This window comes from Podarcis bocagei (genome assembly GCF_964188305.1).
Source record: "Podarcis bocagei genome assembly, chromosome: 10".
NCBI classification, from domain to species: Eukaryota; Metazoa; Chordata; class Lepidosauria; order Squamata; family Lacertidae; genus Podarcis; species Podarcis bocagei.
The window spans coordinates 76,217,155-76,237,115 of record NC_138135.1 but is presented as its reverse complement, the minus strand read 5'-3'; the positions used below and the strand labels follow the sequence as shown (position 1 = coordinate 76,237,115).

The following is a 19,961-nucleotide window of genomic DNA, read 5'->3' as shown; positions in this document are numbered from 1 at the left end:
CATGCAGTCATCTTTTTTCAGTTACGGTTATTTTTTAAAGTTCTTAAAAGCCAATAAATATAGATTTTTTAAAAATAAAAGCATTAAGGCAGGTTTTTCTGGGTGCTCCTCCCACCCCGAGGGCAGTACAGAAAGTCAGGCTAAGGCAGGGGAAATCAGTGGCAAAGCCGACGCAGTGCAACTACATGGGCTGTGACCTCTTTTGAGATTAGAAATGTCCACAACATCCGTCTACATACTAATGAGAAGGAATGAAATCAAGGCAGCTACTGGGAATTTAGGAGCCTGCTTTGCAAAAGCAGCCCAAGATGCCACTGCTTCTAAAATAAAGACCCCAGATTTGGCCAACATTAAGCAACCCAATAGCACTGCTTTATTAATGGGTTTCATATTAGGGACATCCACACTCTCTTCCAAAAATGTTAGTCCAAGCCAATGATAAATAAGCCATGTCAGGATTTAAATTAGAAGTAAATTAAATCTTGGCAAAACTTATTTATCATTGACTTGGATTTATAATGCGATTTTATTCTCTGAAGAGCTGCTTGGGCCCTGACAACTTGAAAAGCTTTATGCCAAAGGCAAGGCTGCTCTTTGTCAACATTTGGTCCCCAGGAACCAGTCCTGAAATTGTTTTTCCAATTTCCAGCGCCTGCAGCAATGACAAAACACATCACTTTCACAAGCTGGTATTGGTATCAAACGCTTTTTGCTTGGATATAATTGCAAAAGAAAGATTCATTTTGCTCAGCTTGCCAGAAGAAGCCGATGGACATGATCCTCATCTAATGTAGATGTAAGCAGCTGTTGAATTGCAGCTACTGACACATGTATGATCTGAACCTATCTTGAGAATCTTTCCAACAACCATTTTGGCCTTTGCTGAAAAGCCAGCTTTGCAGGTTTCCAGCAGTAGGCATCGCTCAGCTGCACACCCCAAACAAAAAATGCAATAATTATTTATATACGTTTCTGTCTCACACACAAGAGTACTGGAATCACTAAGGTCAGAGACTGTGTTTAGAAGAGGACCTGAATGTCCATATTTTAGGTTCTTTTGTTTCTAGTTATGCACAAGTATTGCAGGCTTCCACAGCTAAAGCACCCAGATTCCAGACTGTGTTGAAAACTAAAAACATGTCTAAGGACCCTATCCAGATTGGAGCATCATGGGCTATCCTGTACACTGGGCCTCATGCCCAGTGATTTTCAATGTAATTGTAAAAGCTGCTAAACCTAGCTGGAAGAGATGGATAGAAATCTAGGAATAATAATAAATTGGCATTTTCCCTTTAAATGGCTTCCCCTCTTACCCCACTGACAATATATAGTTTTGCATCTGGGCTTCAGTGGTTTTCCATCAATTGAACAGGGAAATGAACCACAGAAATCAAGCTTTCCAAAAGATAAAAATAAAAATGGCCAGCTGGGTCATGCGTCCAGAAAAAATATATATGCCTCCTGGTGGTAAGTGGGTTGGGGGTTGTAAGCTATCTGGAAGTAAGTCCCAATGAGCTCAGTGGAACTTACTTCAAAATAGACATGCATAGGACTGCATGGGCAGGCAATGGAATGCATAATGATTTGAAGCTCCTAGATATTCTACCCTGTAGTCAAGCTCTGAGAAGCAGCTGCAAGTATTTGTACCTGCAGAGCCATTTGAGAATGTAGGAATAGCCTCCTGGAGCAGCCCAATGGCCCATCGAGTCCAGCATCCTGGGGCCAAGCAGGTGCCCAAACTGCCCAAAGCACAAAGAACCCTAAAAGAACTAATTCAGCTCCAAAAGGCCTGTGAGAGTTCAAGCATGCCCAGTTTGTTTTAGATTTTGTGTTCTTCTTTGAAGAGCAGCATGCTGTTCCGCAAAGTGGTCCACAAACTGTTTTTCAAAGTCCATGCAGCACAACGGGGACTGCTGCCAGGAGAACATAGGCCACCCCACCCCCTGCAGCGTAGGGCTGGATCTAGTATGCTGTTCTTTAGACCACCGTGAAGGAAAGAACAAACGAACAAAAGGCCAGTGGCAATTTAGACATGGCCAAGTGCACATCGCACAGGAAGAACAACACGGTAAAAGCAGCATGGCTGCTTAGCAAGGTTGGAGGAGGAGAAAACCAGCCACTCATCCGTGAGCATTCCAGCGCCACGAATGCGCGGTGGGCCAAAAAGGCGCAGGCGACCAACACCCTTAAACTGCTCAATGGCAGAAGAAGACATTAAGTTCTTTCCTATAACTCATTTCTTACAGATTCCCTCATGGCAATAAGACACACCTTGGCCCACACACAAGTAGCAGGATAAAAGAACTCCAACTTCAAGTCTAAAGGAACGTCTATTTACATTAGAGACTGTGGAGCGGGGGGGGGGGGCGTCATTTCTGAAGAAGGGTTTCCACACAAAATGTGACAACGAGTGGTTTAAGAACACTTTGCTCTTCTGCATAGCAGAACTTCACAAAGTGGGAAATACAAAAAAAATAATAACACACACTAGCCTGAGATGCCGACTAAGCTCGGATCAGGAATAAGCAAGCAATGTCAACAACTCAAATCTGTTTCCCTCCCGGGGTCAACTACTTTAAATTGACAACAGGTTGCTTGTTTATCCTCTGATCTCCACATTATTATTGGCGAGTTTTATCTGGTGTGCAATCATTCATCTGCACATGTTCCAGACGTTGACCTCCACGTACGAGCTCATTTTCCACCCAGATCCAGGGCAACTGGGTGAGAGATCCTGCAGTCGCCTCTCCGCAGCAGCCACTGGGGAAATGGCTTCAAGTCTGAAAGGGCCCTTCTTCTAGGAGTCTTGAGCTTCTGCAGCTTCTTGCGCTGTCCTCCTCAAATTGCCTTTCACTTTTACAAATTCAGGTGCATTCTCTTGCTCCTCCTGGATCTTCTGCTTTTCAAGTTCAAGCTTAAAACAAAAAGAGATCAATTTTAAAAAAGAAGGAAGAAATGATCAGAGTGGCATTTCTCAAAATATGAATTGTAAGCAGCGAGTGTAACCAGATTCAGCACTTTGTTAATGTGCAGGGCTCAGCCTCGATGGCAGCATACATGCGCAAGGAGGATCTGGGTCTATTTCACTACCTGGTCCCTCACTTCCAACTTTCCAGGGTCACCCTGAGAGAATGAGGACACATTCCCTGATCATCTTGCCTGATCGATATTTACAACACTTCTCTTCCATGAATCTTCTCCTATAATTTTTAAACCTAGTATTACCAATTGTTTTCAAAAGTCAGCTGTGGAACTAACAATCACATTTTCTTTTTATATTTTGAAAGAGTTTCCAGCACATTCTGTGGTACTGAATTCATTAATCTGATCTAGATAATATTATTATTTTATCTTTTTTGTAAACCGCTTCAAGGTTTTGGTATATAATTTTTAATGAAATCTGTAATAAAGAGGGGACGCGGGTGGCGCTGTGGGTTAAACCACAGAGCCTAGGGCTTGCCGATCAGAAGGTCGGCGGTTCGAATCCCTGTGACAGGGTGAGCTCCCATTGCTCGGTCCCTGCTCCTGCCAACCTAGCAGTTTGAAAGCACGTCAAAGTGCAAGTAGATAAATAGGTACCGCTCCGGTGGGAAGGTAAACGTCGTTTCCGTGCGCTGCTCTGGTTCACCAGAAGCGGCTTAGTCATGCTGGCCACATGACCCGGAAGCTGTACGCTGGCTCCCATAGCCAATAAAGTGAGATGAGCGCCGCAACCCCAGAGTCGGCCATGACTAGACCTAATGGTCAGGGGTCCCTTTACCTTTATAATAAAGAGAAGAGAAGCTCCTCGAGTCTATTCTATATCATTTTCCTGCCCTCTTACCTGTTCTAATTTCTGTTGTCGTTTGAGTAGCTCTATTTCCAGGTCCGATCTCTTCTTTTGTGCCTCCTCCTCCTTCTGTTGCTTGATAACTTGGTCTCTTTTTCGTCTTTCCATCACCTTTTGCAGCTCCGGCTTATTCTGAGGAGCAAGACCCCTATCAAAAGAAGGGAGAGGGTTCTGCGTTGAGTTACTTATTGACATGACATATTCCCATTATATTAGAGGACACCAGATGGTGAGAAAACAGGCGATCATATACATTTATTTGACTAAATCAGCACAAATCTTCATATGAATAGTCTTAAGAAATTGTTTGTTTTCAGATAACATGCACACATTTGTAATATGCAGAGCCTTAGAAAAAGCAATCCTGCCCAAGAAAATAACCTGCAACCAGACCAGTAAGTACTTCTTTAAAAATTGTCTGCAACAGGATGTTTTTGTAAATAGGTTTATTTGGGAGTACCTTTTGAATGCTAAATGTTTTTAGATCAATCCAACTGATTGACTAAATGTTGCAGCCATGTGGGTTGCTCTCCATTTGACTGTATCATCTTAGCTAAGCTGTTCAAATTTGAGAGCAGTTTCCCAATCTAGGATACGGATAATCACACCGAAGATGTTTGGAGGCATGAAACTTTGATGATGATGATGATGATGATGATGATGATGATAATAATAATAATAATAATAATAATAATAATAATAATAATAATAATATTTATACCCCGCCCTTCCTGGTTCAAAAACCGGGCTCAGGGAAGCTAACAACAAATTTAAAACACTTAATTGTAAAAGCAGCATAAAATACAGTATAAAAACATGAATAACAATGAAATCCAAAATTCAGAAATCAGTTTAGGGGAAATAAGCATTAGATAATCCCCAGGGCTGCTGGCTGAATTGGTCCTACTTGGGCCAGTGAGGAGGCCAGGGGAGAGTTAGCTGTGGGATCCCAGAGCGGGTGATCTTCATAAAAGGGGAGGGGGAGGGAAGAGAAGGGAAATAAAAGATCAGGCTGAATTCAAATTAAAGGCCAGGCGGATAGCTCTGTCTTACAGGCCCGATGGAAGGAGGTTAAATCCTGAAGGGCCCTAGTCTCCTGGGACAGAGCAGTCCACCAGGTCATTTCAAACGATAAAATACTGGTTCCATTTCCCTCTTGCTCTCAAATTCCCAAGTTAAGCCATTACATGCTCCCTATGAAAAGAGAAAAGATGTTACTGATCTTCAGGCAACATAAACGTGGAGCCCAATTCAGTCCTTGGAGACATGTTTAGCTCATTCTCTTGATTTCACATCAAGAACATTGGGGGGGGCAAATCCAGCTTCCTCTCCCACCCCCCCACCCCCCAGGCAGCAAAAGCCTGGCTTGGTGGGGCTGCTTTACTCAACAAAGTGAGCTTGGAGGGAGTTGTGGGCAGAATGCCCATCGAGTCTTCCCTCGCCACAACATCGGGACCAATCCTGAGACATGACGCCACTTTGTGCTTTTCTCTGGGGAAGACTGGAAGCACACGACACAATGACCCAATTACAGACGGTGTGGAAGGGGAGGCAAGGGCTGTGACACAGGAACCCCATTTCCGCACCACAGGTACTCCCCCCGCCCACCACCTCACTTTTGAAGCGAGTTCCACCGTTATTTCACCCTCCAGTCTGAAACAGGGCCCTATCATCTGAATTATTCAGCCTTCCTGGAAGAGGGATGGGAAATTTCCTTCATGAAAATAAAACATTTAAGCCAAGAAGAAGAAAAATCTAAGCTAAAAAAGATGAGCCCTTGTGGCCTTCACTTCACTGCTATTTTTATCATTTACCTTGAAGAATATATGGCCTCTTCAAAATATACTGTAGTTGTTTGGCACATTAACTTTAGCACCAGATACTGAGCACATTTTCACAAAGCCTCCTCCTTTGCCTGTTTCTAAAGGAGTTTTTTTAATCCGCTTCAAGGTATGGAACCATCTGTAGAAGAACAGCCCACTTTCCCCAAATTTTTCCTCAAATCATCTCAAAGCCAAATTGCTACTTGAGATATTTTACTATTAAGTCCACGAAAGACTTGATATATTATGCATTGTTCAATTTCTGTATATTATACTTCTGGCAAGATGAAATATTTAGCAAGAGTAAAAATACCATTTTACTAGATTTCGTAATATATATCTTACAGCTTGTTAACATATTTAAACCTCCATCACTCTTTACCCATTTCATCATTTTTGTTTATAATGCAAAAGATCCCAGTGACAAGAACTCTGTGCTCCCACCTTCAACTCATGTCATGGGAGGGAGGGAGGGAGGGAGGGAGGGAGGAAGGAAGGAAGGAAGGAAGGAAGGAAGGAAGGAAGGAAAGAAGGAATCAAGGCTGCATTCAGATGTCGGGTTTAATGCCTTAGTTGTGCTTGTTGTAGTGCTAGAACTTCTGGTTTCTAACATTTCTTTTGCACTGTGGTACTTTGTTTGCTTCGGAACTGTGGCTTTTTTGAACAAAACAAAACATTTTTATTAAGATTTTCTTGGGTTACAAAGGTACATACATCATCTCTGTTTTCATAAAGTCCTTTCTACAGATCAGTCATATTCAATGTGAGACTTTGATGTTGCATACAGTATAAGGTTGGGGGAGAAAAGAGGTGGGGAGAGCGAGCGAGGGGGGGTAGTAAACTTTCATTCTTTTACATAATGTATGTGTGAGGTTTTTGAGAACTGCGGCTTTTCAATCAATATAATGCCAAGTTGTGCTAAATTTTAAATGGCAGGAAATATCTGTATACTACTATACTGCCCCAAATTTCATCAATATGGAACTCTCACCATTTCCCAAGTTAACAGGGCTGCAACAGCATTTTTTCTAGATTCCTAGAAGTGGCTAATATGTTGTGCGAAAGATCACATAAAATGAGAAAATGAACAAGTAAGGAAATATTGTGAAGATGCATAAAGCCCAAGATACAAAATCCTCATGGGCTTCCATGGCACACATAATGCATACATTATGTGAGGAAAGAACGCATTTTGAGTAATATTTTAAGCAAAGAGAGGAGGGGAAAGAGGCACCTCTCATGACAATAAACTACAGAAGAAGAAGAGTTTGGATTTGATATCCCGCTTTATCACTACCCTAAGGAGTCTCAAAGCGGCTCACATTCTCCTTTCCCTATCTCCCCCACCACAAACCCTCTGTGAGGTGAGTGGGGCTGAGAAACTTCAGAGAAGTGTGACTGGCCCAAGGTCACCCAGCAGCTGCATGTGGAGGAGCGGAGACGCGAACCCAGTTCCCCAGATTACGAGACTACCGCTCTTAACCACTACACCACACTGGCTAGGTTACTCTAGCGCAGAGATTCAGACCGTGACTCCCTGGAAGCTTATCATTAATTAGAAGAACTGAAACAACAGGTTAGTTCCCCCACCCCAAATATAAATCACTTCCACTATTATAAATCACTTCCACTATCACCCTGTATCACAGAGTTTCAGAGAAGTGCTGGATTTCTTCTGGGCAAAAGCGACAGTGATGAGACAACGCCTCAAATATCTGGCCAGTAGTGCAGTGCAACTGAGCATGCATCGTAGAATGCGCCCTCTTAACACCCATAATAGTTTCATGCCCAATTCTCAAAAGCCAATGTGAAATTTAAAGATTACTGCTCTGGTAGAAATAGTTTTTGAACAACGGCTTATGACTGAATCTTCATAATGTTTATGCATTTTTCCTATTTCAGTGGCTCTGTCAACGAGCAGAACGCATTTGGAGTTTGTCAACGTTTTCTGTAAAGGCAGAAGCGTGCACCCTAATGATCTTCAAAATCCTCACTTCCTTGAGTTTTGGGGAGGGAAAGAGTTTATTTAGGCAGCAAAAGACAGCAACATCACTACCTTTCAAAATAGAAGAGGCAAGCATTTTACAGAAATATAAACAAAGAGTGTCATCGTTAGAGACACTCTGAAAACCAAAATTACTAGGCAAAAATAATAAGGGGTTGTAGTGCACGATCTATTTTACCTATGCTTGGCAGGGGGTTGGACTCGATGGCCCTTGTGGTCTCTTCCAACTCTATGATTCTATGATTCTATATGGACTTAGGAAATAGGTCACTAAACCTCCGCTACAAGAAAACCCTTGATGTGGTTTTTTGCTTCACTGATGCCATTTACATACTGATGCATATTTACTCTAATGTATGTAATTATATGTTGCTTTCCAGGCAACCCTAAAAAAACAGCTAAAAACATTGTGACAATAAGAATGAATAAAAGCTGTATAAATAAGATAATGAAGTCAATCAGCTGGCCGGCCGGGGGGGTGGGGGGCAGCACAGGACTGACTCTTCTCCCCTCCAGCCTGGATGGTCCTTCAGTAAGTAGTTCTGTTGGGAAAGGCCTTACGGGTGCTGGCGTTCTCTTGTAATCTCACCTACAGTATTATGGCCAGAGGTTTGGAGAAGATCAGTCTACATCCCAATCCCAAAGAAGGGCAGTGCCCAAAAATGCTCCAACTACCACAGAATTGCACTCATTTCACACGCTAGCAAGGTTATGCTTAAAATTCTACAAGGCAGGCTCAAGCAGTATGTGGACCGAGAACTCCCAGAAGTGCAAGCTGGATTTTGAAGGGGCAGAGGAACCAGAGACCAAATTGCAAACATGCGCTGGATTATGGAGAAAGGCTGGACTGGATAAATCCCAAACCGGAATTAAGATTGCCAGAAGAAATATCAACCACCTCAGATATGCAGATGAGACAACCTTGATGGCAGAAAGTGAAGAGGAATTAAAGAACGTTTTAATGAAGATGAAAGAGGAGAGTGAAAAATATGGTCTGAAGCTCAACATAAAAAAAAACTAAGATCATGGCCACTGGTCCCCTCACCTCCTGGCAAATATAAGGGGAAGAAATGGAAGCAGTGAGAGATTTTACTTTCTTGTGTTCCATGATCACTGCAGATGGTGACAGCAGCCACGAAATTAAAAGACACCTGCTTCTTGGGAGAAAGGCGATGGCAAACCTAGACAACATCTTAAAAAGCAGAGACATCAGCTTGCCAACAAAGGTCCGTATAGTTAAAGCTATGGTTTTCCCAGTAGTGATGTATGGAAGTGAGAGCTGGACCATCAAGAAGGCTGATCGCCAAAGAATTGATGCTTTTGAATTATGGTGCTGGAGGAGACTCTTGAGAGTCCCATGGACTGCAAGAAGATCCAACCTCTCCATTCTGAAGGAAATCAGCCCTGAGTGCTCACTGGAAGGACAGATCATGAAGCTGAGGCTCCAGGACTTTGGCCACCTCATGAGAAGAGAAGACTCCCTGGAAAAGACCCTGATGTTGGGAAAGATGGAGGGCACAAGGAGAAGGGGACGACAGAGGACAAGATGGTGGGACAGTGTTGTCAAAGCAACTAACATGAGTTTGACCAAACTGCCGGAGGCAGTGAAAGACAGGAGTGCCTGGCATGCTCTGGTCCATGGGGTCACGAAGAGTCAGACACGACTAAACGACTAAACAACAACACAGTATTATATTTTATTTTCCACTATGATAGAAGCTAGGTGATTTGACTAACTTCTGATCTTCCATGATATTTTGGGAATCCAATGCTATGTAATCCTGTTCTGAAAAGCCGGCCTTATGAGTGGTTCTGGTAGCGCAATCCCTAATGTGTGACCTCCCTGAGTCCCGGAAGCCCAAGGGCAGCCTTCCTGAGCCAAGTGGCATCTCTGCAAGAGCAGCCAACTCCGAGAGCTTCAAAGTCAGTTTGTAGAGAGGGAGATGCATGTTCCACCCGGGGTGCTTGTCACTAGGTGGCGCTCAAGGGCAGCTTCAGAGACGCGTGAACTAGTACAGCCATTCTGGGAAGGCATCGTATTCGTGGAAATAAGTAATATTGCAAATCAGAAAGTACTGTGCAATCCAAGTTTGGGTTCGTTAACTATTTTTAAGGAAGATCTCCTTGCTTTACTACATTAAGGAATTATTTCTGACAATTTGAGCTGTCAGAAGTGTGGAACTGACTCCCTTGGCCCTTGGTGGACTCTCCCTCCTTGGAGGTTTTGAAGCAGAAGTTGGAGGGCCATCTGTCATGTTTGATCTATTTGAGATTCCTGCATCGCAGAGGGTTGGACTAGATGACCCCCGGGGTTCCTTCCAACGCTAAAATTCTATGATTCAACGATTCCAGACTTTTCTTCTGGCAATTAGTTACAGCACAGAATTGGAAAGGACTTGAACATCTGAATATCACATGATGGTGACAGAATGTTTGGACAACTGCCCTATCCAAAAAACAAACAAAGAGTGTACATGCCTTGAATAATATATTTGATGTGGACAATTTTTTTTAAGCTTGGTACTCCTTCCTAAAATACTCAAATGAGCCTCCTGATGACTGTTATCCATCAACCATTTTGTTTATATGTTGTTAAAAACTAATAAAAATTTATTATAAAAAACACTCCATAGAGCAGCCCATTTTCCCTTTAAAATAAAAATCAAGAATTAAAAAAGGAAGTCTAGTACCAGAAGTCTGCAATGTGCTTCTCCACAAACTGCTATTTCAATGAAAACTAGGGGAAATCTAGAATTATATACTCTGCTGTTAATAAGAAAAATGGAAGCACTGAAGAGAGATTTGCTGTGTAATTGGATGTCTTTGTATGGGAAAACAAAAGTCTCCGGATTACTTAAAGGACTTTATGCTATTATCTGGATGCAGTTCAGTTCCACCTGAATCTGCTTTGAAACTGAATGAAAACTGAATTTAAAATAGTTTCCCTAGGTCTTTAATAAAAAAATTCCAAGGTGGTAGTTGGGCTTTGATGCTTAATCCCGTTAATTAAAGTAGGGCATACTCACTGCCAACTTTCTCTTACTATATTGGCACTGAAAAGAGTGTACTTTTCAGACTCCTTTGAATAATACTTTTGTGTGTTAAAATAAGGCTTTTAAGAGGGTTTTAGCCAAAGGAGATAAAAAGATTTGCCCAACTTGACAAATTGTGTGGTACAGACAGAAAGATAAAATGTCACACTGGCTATGAAGATTGATAGGCAAAAATCTACTTGTTCTGGCTATCACAGTCATCCCTCAGACTTTTATCCCCTTCCTTGCTTTATTATAAATTATAAAAGAACATGCTATTAACATTCACATCACAAACAAAGGGGGGAAATAAGTTGTCTTTTTATGATCAAGTACTTTAGAACGGTGTTTCCGTGCGCTGCTCTGGTTCGCCAGAAGCGGCTTAGTCATACTGGCCACATGACCCAGAAGCTGTACTCTGGCTCCCTCGGCCAATAAAGCGAGATGAGTGCAGCAACCCCAGAGTCGGTCACGACTGGACCTAATGGTCAGGGGTCCCTTTACCTTTTACTTTAGAACAACAGAAATGTGCCCCACGGAAAATTTAGTGCTGCTTTATAATAGGAAATCCATGATTTCTGTCTTCCACTTCTGTGTCAACTTGATCACTCTTTAGGAAGAACTACTAGTGGCTGGGTAGATCTGAATTCAAGGCCGGCAACATACTGGATGCAAAATTAGGGCAGAAAGGGAACCCTTTGCATTCCTCCTCCTTGCTGCAGTCTCCCGCTTGCCCTGTGAACCTGCGCTTAAACAACTGTGGAGAGGGGTTCACTAGGGAGACCTTGGACCCTATTTTCCAGGAAAGGTGTCAGGCTTTGATGGGCCCTCCCAGACGCAGAAGGAGCCAGTTCCCTCCTTTGTAACAGAAGTTGAAGTCCATGAAAATGTGGGGGGCAGGTGGCATCTGATACAGGCAATGACTGCTTTGTGCGTGTTCAAAGCCAGTGCATCACTGCAGCCCGGAACTAAGACCCGGGGGGCCAGGATGCTGCTTCCCATTTGACTGTGAAACTCACTGGGTGACCTTCAGCCAGTCACAGCCTCCCAACCTAACTTACCACACAGAGTTGTTGTGAAGATAAAATGGAGGGGGGGGACTGTGTACACCACCTTGAGCTCCTTGGAGGAAAGGCGGAATATAAATGCAACAAGCACAGCAACAACACCACTTCAACCCCAGGTGACAAGCTAGATCCACTGTGGAGACAGGCGAGACAGCAGGCCTTGCGGAAGAAGGCCCTGGCGCAGAAGAAGCAAATAAGGAAGGACTGTGGAAAGAGGAATCAGCTCCAAGAACCAAGAGCTTCTCAGCAGAGATGTGGCTTCCAAAACTACTTTGGCTGTCTTTCCCCAGATTTCCTTTAGGGTTTGTGTGAACAGGTCCACTTTGAAGCACCTAAACTTCCACTGGAGAGTTAAAAAGCCATCCCAGTTTGCAGCCCACTCGACCAGTAACAGCTGCTGAGGGCTCAGTCGGTGTGAGGTGTCCAGGTCTCCTTGAATGCTCACCTGTCGTTCTCCCAGGTAAGGAGATGGGGGGAAAGGGCCGCCTTGCCATTTGGGGGGCCCTCATGGTGGGGGGACGGTTCAGATCAGGGAAAGATTTCCTTTAACTTGACATTTTGGAACAGGCAGATGGACACCAGAAGATTGCCATCTTCATTCTGAACTGCAGGATACAAATGTAAGATTACAAGACCAAATCAGATTTGATCCAGAATGTTGAAAAATACAGTGTCCTTTCCCAGCAAACAACAGTTTGACTTTGGCTAACTCTTCAAAACTCATTGCTCAAAATTCACATTTGACTGTGTCGACCATAGCAAACTATCGCAAGTTCTTAAAGAAATGGGAGTGCCTGCTCACCACATCTGTCTCCTGAGAAATCTCTATGGGACAAGAAACTAGTTGGAACTGGATATGGAATAACTGATTGGTTCAAAATTGGAAAAGAAGTACGACAAGGCTGTATATTGTCTCCCTGCTTATTTAACATATATGCAGAATTCATCATGCGAAAGGCTGGACTGGATGAATCCCAAACCAGAATTAAGATTGCCGGAAGAAGTATCAACCACCTCAGATATGCAGATGAGACAACCTTGATGGCAGAAAGTGAAGAGGAATTAAAGAAACTTTTAATGAAGGTGAAAGAGGAGAGGGCAAAATATGGTCTGAAGCTCAACATCAAAAAAACGAAGGTCATGGCCACTGGTCCCATCACCTTCTGGCAAATAGAAGGGGAAGAAATGGAGGCAGTGAGAGATTTTACTTTCTTGTGTTCCATGATCACTGCAGATGGTGACAGCAGCTACGAAATTAAAAGACGCCTGCTTCTTGGGAGAAAAGCAATGACAAACCTAGACAGCATCTTAAAAAGCAGAGACATCACCTTGCCAACAAAGGTCTGTATAGTTAAAGCCATAGTTTTCCCAGTAGTGATGTATGGAAGTGAGAGCTGGACCATCAAGAAGGCTGATTGCCAAAGAATTGATGCTTTTGAATTATGGTGCTGGAGGAGACTCTTGAGAGTCCCATGGACTGCAAGAAGATCCAACCTATCCATTCTTAAGGAAATCAGCCCTGAGTGCTCACTGGAAGGACAGATCCTGAAGTTCTGGCCACCTCATGAGAAGAGAAGACTCCCTGGAAAAGACCCTGATGTTGGGAAAGATGGAGAGCACAAGGAGAAGGGGACAGCAGAAGACGAGATGGTTGGACAGTGTTCTCGAAGCTACCAACATGAGTTTGACCAAACTGTGGGAGGCAGTGGAAGACAGGAGTGCCTGGCGTGCTCTGGTCCATGGGGTCACGAAGAGTCAAGACACGACTAAATAACTAAACAACTGTTCAAAAAGAAAAACACTCTTTTTGTTTCCTGTTTTAAATAGTCCTACCAAACCAAGTCCTATCAAATTCCACAAGCAAAATGTTGAGTCTCTCTATAATAAGCATACACTTTCTGCAGACTGAACAGAATTTCAAAGGTCTTGCTATTGATTTTCTCACCATGCGACAACTGAGATGATGTTTAGAAGAATATCAGTTTCATGAACGGTCAACAGCCTGACAAGTATGGATGCTACAGAAGTAAACTTTATTAAAGAAGCTTAACTTGGAGGTAAGGTCACAGTACACCCCATGAAACTAAATTATAAAGACATAAAAGGAAGGATCAGACAACATAGAACTTCATGGATTTGTCTCATTTCATCCTCTCTCAAATATGCTTCTTTGATTAAGGGGGGTTGAGAGTTACTGCTCCTACTGCACATTGGACCAATCTTCTTCCCTTGAAAATACTCTCATAATTCTTATTAGATTAATGCTATAAATACAGTATGATTTATGCCAAAGAAGTCTCTCCTATTTTTCCAAAGAATGACTCCCTGACTGTATGAGATATTCAGAAAGCCCGCGACTTGCACACACTTAGCTTGTGCGAATTCAGCTTTATGTGTGTGGCAAAAAGTTTTCAAAAATTAAAAGGGGGTGAGGTTCTGGGGAAAATGACGTTGGTAAACCCACCCACCATGGAACTGAATGGGTCCTGACTGTGTGCGGTCTTGGCTTTAGGTGCGACCCCTGTGTAAGTTGCAGGCCTACTGGACCCGTATTCCAGGGCACGTTCAAAGATGCAGCAAAATGTGCACTGTTCTGAACTTTGCTATCAGTGAAGAGGACAAATGCCATAGGTTTGCCTTAAGGCCATCTCTGGCTTAGAGAAGAGGAGTGGCGATTGCCCAGGATCCTCCGCCCATGTCTTAAGTGCCAAGGAGCTGCTCCGTCATACTGGGCCACTTTGAAATGTTCAGATAGGGAACTCCCCCAAGCAAAGGGGACCAAGAGATTGTCGGCAGAGTCAAGGCGAGGAAGTGAGAGAGATGGAACTGCCTCACGGGTGGCAACAGGATCTTCATGATGCTGTGGAGTTGCAGCCGTGGTGCTGCACGGTGCCTGCATGCAACCTGTGCTTATGTCAAGCGGCTTATGTTTCCTCCTTACAAAGGAACCCTGGCACTTCGCACGGCTCAGGGAAGTGGAGTGTATGTTAAATGACATCGCTGCACCCAAGTTTTGTACAATTTATTGCATGGTTTTATGTCTTATTGCAAGCCACTTTGGTATTTTTCTATGAAATAGTAGGGTACACACACATATTCAACTAACATGCCCGCCAAACCAATAGTTCACCCAAGATGAGCCGTGGGGAGATTGAGAGCGGGCCTCACTCAGGCTCGTGCTCCCCTCCCCAATACAACTCCTTTGTGCAGCCACAAACATTCATGGGTCTGTATTGAAGGAAGAAGCCTAAATATACTGTGCCCCCAACGGCAGTTGTAGTTCAAATTAAGAATTAGCTGAAAGGGCACAAGGACAGTTGCTAATTTCCAGGATTAAGGTGCCTGTTCATTCGTGACTGGAAATTAAAAGTTCTGTTAGCTACAGAATTTACCTTCTTTCTTACCTTTTCTGATTCATGCGGAGCTCTCTATGAAGATCTTGATGATTTCGGGATGATTTCACAGGATTAATTAGTTTCTGGGGTCTAATTAGCTCAGGATTGTCTTCATCTATGTAATCTGGTTCAGCCATTATATTTCTGGGAATGAGAGAAGGCTCTCTGGATTCAGAATCCTCACTTGAGTTATCTGTAAGGCACAGAAAACATCCTTGGCTCAATCCATTTTATTTAGCAACAAGAAAAGGTGAATCAAATATCCTCTCATATGGGTAGGGCTGCCACCTGGCCTATTAACTAGTTGAGCTTTTAAAAGGATTAATTTATTCAATAGGGAACAAATGGCAGAGGATTATGCTGGGGACTTTCTCTTGGAATTCTTCCTCAAGACCACGGAGCCTGGGGAGAAGCCGCTTCCCCACAGACAATGCTATGGACTTTGCAGCAATCCTGAGCCCTGGGCACTTGGTGGGTATGCCACCATAGGAACTGTTTATGTTTCCTATAAGCTTCTTCCAAAACCCTGTGTTGCTTTCAGAGGCCTGCGGGTATTTACAGCGCGAGGCAAGTAGGAGACCCCCAAGCCATTTGGCTCATTTGGGAGCAGAGAGGGGAGATGACAGAGCAGAGGCTGTCTATCACTGAACGAAGTACGTGGCTGCCGTATGTGCACCTCTATCCCTTGCAAACCTTAAGAGGCGTCCCTTGGCCACCTTGCACCCTTGGCAAGGAGCTGCATCAGCCGCTGCCGCCACCCCGTCCCTTGGGCCCATGGCAATTGCCAGCTCTGTCTTTCTTTGCAATTTTTGCTCACACACCCAGCCTGTGCCCTTGGTGGGGGCCAACCCGGCCAACCCCGAGGTACAACTCTGCAAACCCGGAGAACAAAGGGCCCTTACGCCATTATTATCTCCATATGAACCAACCTGGCCCCTGTGATGCTCACCTGAGGCCCCCCTTTGTGTGCCTCCTCCAGGTGAGGTCCAGAAGGTGGCAACATGAGAACGGGCCTTTTCTGTGGTGGCTCCCCGTTTGATCTCTCTAGGGAGGTTCACCTGGTGCCTCCATTATATATATATTTTAGGTGCCGAGCGAAAATGTTGCTCTTCAACCAGGCCTTGGGCTGATTAGCATCCTATACCCTCTGAAATGTGTCGGGGGGTTATTGGTTTGTTTTTGTTCCTGTTTTTATTATGCAGTTTGTGTTTTTACCTTGTACTTTTATGCTGTGAACCACCCTGACATCTTCAGGTGAAGGGTGGCAGACAAATTTAATAAATAATAATTTTATTTTAGCTTGCGTATATACTAATATAATCTCAAAGCAATGTTTTTACATTTCTTACATCGGCTCTCTCTTGAAATAGAATCAACATCTTTCCTAAAATGCATCTGACCAAAACACCATGAAAGAAACATTAATAAAATAAAATGGAGGACATTTTACTATTCAGGACTCCATCCTATGCAGGAGTTGGAGCAACCTCAGACATTGCAAGCATTCAGAGGAGTTCATGCCATTGCGAGCAGCAAAACACACAGCCGTCGCAGGGAGTCCCTGGCACACCCCGTTAAAAAAATCTCAGCCAGCAAGAGTGGGGAAAGTGGCCCCCGAGACTTTGGAGAGCTCCTGCTAGAGTCACCAGAGACACTATTTTTCTAGATGGCCCAATAATCTGACTCGCTATAAGGCAGCATCAGGGGTTCCCAGGCTCTTTTACCATACTTCAAGTTATAAACATCCCAAAACAAGTTGCATAGTTCCTTTTGTACCTTTTGCTCCCTCAGACTGCAAACCAATGTTATAAAGTGTAAGCAGCCTTGTGTGCTTTGGGAACTATATGAACAGACTAAGTGAACAGAGAATAAATAAGCTGATTCAGAAGAACATCCCTGTGGGATCAGGCCAGGAGCACATTTGTCCGGCATCCTGGTCTCACAGTGGCCGACTAGACGCCTGGGGGGAGCTGCAAACAGCATCCACTCCTGCAGACAGAAACAATTAAAAGCCCCAACAATCAAAAACAACCAGGAAATAGAGACATAGCTCTTTTATTTTCCACTTTTATTTTACCACACGGTTCCCAAGAATAATATTTCTATGGGTCTACGCCAGAGCAGAACTTAGTAGGATGTCATCTTGTAGCCTTTGAAGAAGCATGAGTCTTCAATTATCTTTTTGAGTCCTCTGGAGTTTAACAAGTCAGCCCTCACCTCCTCTGAGTAAAAGTAGTACCAAATAGTGCGAACACTTTACTCCAAACATCCCAGAGATGCATCTCTGAAATTTGGAAAAAATACAGTGGTATCTCGGGTTACAGATGCTTCAGGTTACGGACTCCGCTAACCCAGAAATAGTACCTCAGGTTAAGAACTCTGCTTCAGGATGAGAACAGAAATTGCGTGGCGGCAGCAGGAGGCTCCATTAGCTAAAGTGGTGCTTCAGGTTCAGAACAGTTTCAGGTTAAGAACAGACCTCTGGAACGAATTAAGTTCTTAACCCGAGGTACCACTGTACTTAGTTGCCCCATGATATTCCTACTCCCTTAATTCTATGCTTCTTGAATTCTGTCCATTACTTGAAATTTTTTCTTGTTGGAATAAGCATGTGGGACTCATTTCAAAAGGTAAACATTTTACAGTACAAGAGTCTCTCAGAGACAAGCTAAAGAACTTTTTAAAAGAACTGCCACCACTCCTGACTCTCAGTTATGTGTACTGGGAAGTTTAGAGTTTCAGACATTTCACCATAAAATAACACAATTCATAGTAACTCACCGAAGCAGAAAAACTACAGCCACAGTTAAGCCAAGACAGCAGGGTGTGGTTTCGCTTTTGGTTATTTAAGGAATGTAAATATCAGAGAACCATCAGCCCAGTTTAATTATTAAGCTAGAAATATGCCTCTTTCCATGTTAAAGGGCTTGCAGAACCTCCGCTCATTGAGCCCAATGCAAAAGTCTGTAACATTTTAGAAGATTCTGGGTGAGATCCAATGTAATCCTAAGAGAGCCTCCACTCATGCAACAAGGATTCCTCTCCTGCTGCAGTTCTTCCATGCACCCCCCCCCCAAAAAAAAATATCTGCCCCATTGCACAGGAGGATTTCTATTGAGCCAAAGGCACTGGCTTTATTGGCCATCTCCCTCCGTTCTGCTTAAGGCGGCTTGTCAATAGGACAAATAAGGCAAATAAAGAAAATTCTGACATAAATGCTTCTCCCCTATGCAGACCTATAGCCACTGGCTGAGAGACTGAGCTACAAATTAAGACATCTGATTTGCGGAGGGAGAAGACATCTCGGGGAGGTTGGATCTTACCACATCCGAGAACCTCTCCCTAACCCACTTTACAGGGTCGCAACAAGGTTTAAAAGATAAGGCAGAATTGTGAACACTCCAAAGCAACAAACACCAAGACAGAGAATGCACAGAAACAGAAGTAGAGAACATGCAAATGATTTACATTCTCTTTCCATACTTTTGATAAAAGAATCTGAAGCAACGACTAGTGAGCTCCCACACAGGGCTCTCTCTCTCATGGTAGAGATACGATTATTTATACTGTGAGCATGCAAAGATGTGTAAGTCACTTTAGCCTCATTGGTGCTTTTCCTTTTCCCAACATCAGAAATTCCTTCTTGCACTTTGTAAACCTCATGCGCTCTTATGTCCCAACTGTATAGGGAGTAAGCTAATTGTCAGAGGGACACGGGGCCATGTGCAGGAGTAGCTGATCATGTGCCCATTAAAACACCCTTTGTTGCATGTGCTGGACTGTTAGTGTGCGGTAGCAATGCCACAAGTCAAGCAACAGAGGTTTCCATTGAGTCTGCAAGGCACTGGGCTGCACCAGCCTGTTGTAGTTCTTTTAAATCGCCCAGTCTCTGCACAAACATTTGCTGTTAATTACTGTTTACCTTTTCTTGTCTATAGCAGGAGGCTTTTCTCACAAATCCACTCAACTCCGTGTAGAATTAATGGGGGAAACTAAGGTGAACTTTACGAGCCTGGCAAGAGACATGCAATTAGGCCAGCCATGCCCGAAATATAAAACCAGAGGATTATCCCGGAATGTGACTGGTGGCAAGCATGGTCAGTTGGGTGCCCTGTTAGATCCCGGAAACGTGGCAAGAGTTACTCCCGCAGTTAATGGAGCCATTAATTACGGCCGTGCAGGCTGGGAAGCCCCGAGCTTAATTCACACAGGCTGGGAAGGCAGAGGGAGCTTATCTCATTGGCGGGGGAGTCTCTTAGTTGCACCTGTCTTCTTACTTAGAAATATATTTCTTCAGTGGGTCTCAGGTACTAAAGCAACAAATGCACTAATCACCCCATGAAAAAGATTTAAAATCCTGCAAATCCTTTGCTGGGAAAGACCAATGATATGGGTGAAATGTTTTCCCACGCTTTATTTTTCTGTGAAAAAAAATCCATTTCAAAACTTTATTAGTAACAATGAATGGGTGCCAATTGCAAATACAGTATTAGGCAAACACAGCAACTTCCCAGGTCAGAGCCAAACAGTACAAACTGAGAGCATTTGCAGATGACTTAGTATTGACATTACAGGAGCCAGAATCTAGTACTAAAAGGGTTTTAGAACTAATTCAGGAATTTGGTCAAGTGGCAGGATTTAAATTGAACAAGTTAAAAACTAAGGTTTTAGAGAAAAACTTAACACTGATTGAAAGAGAGAGGTTTCAGAATATTCAGAAAGTGAAATATCTGGGGATTAATATGACAGCTAAAAATGGGAACTTATTTAAAGATAATTATGAAAAATGTTGGACGGATGTGAAAAAAGA

General features: G+C 43.4%; 1 protein-coding gene across 3 annotated transcripts in view; it reads right to left on the bottom strand.

Annotated features, from left to right (window-relative positions):
* Positions 1-1,735: 1,735 nt before the first annotated feature.
* FAM107B (family with sequence similarity 107 member B) overlaps positions 1,736-19,961 on the bottom strand; it is a 110,633-nt gene continuing 92,407 nt past the window's right edge. For all 3 annotated transcript variants that reach the window (XM_081210783.1, XM_081210785.1, XM_081210784.1), the window contains 3 exons: positions 15,161-15,344; positions 3,824-3,977; positions 1,736-2,914 (listed from right to left, as the gene is read on the bottom strand). In XM_081210783.1, the coding sequence (XP_081066909.1) occupies positions 2,798-2,914; positions 3,824-3,977; positions 15,161-15,344 (455 nt within the window). In that variant the 3' untranslated portion in view covers positions 1,736-2,797. The remainder of the gene's footprint in view (positions 2,915-3,823; positions 3,978-15,160; positions 15,345-19,961) is intronic.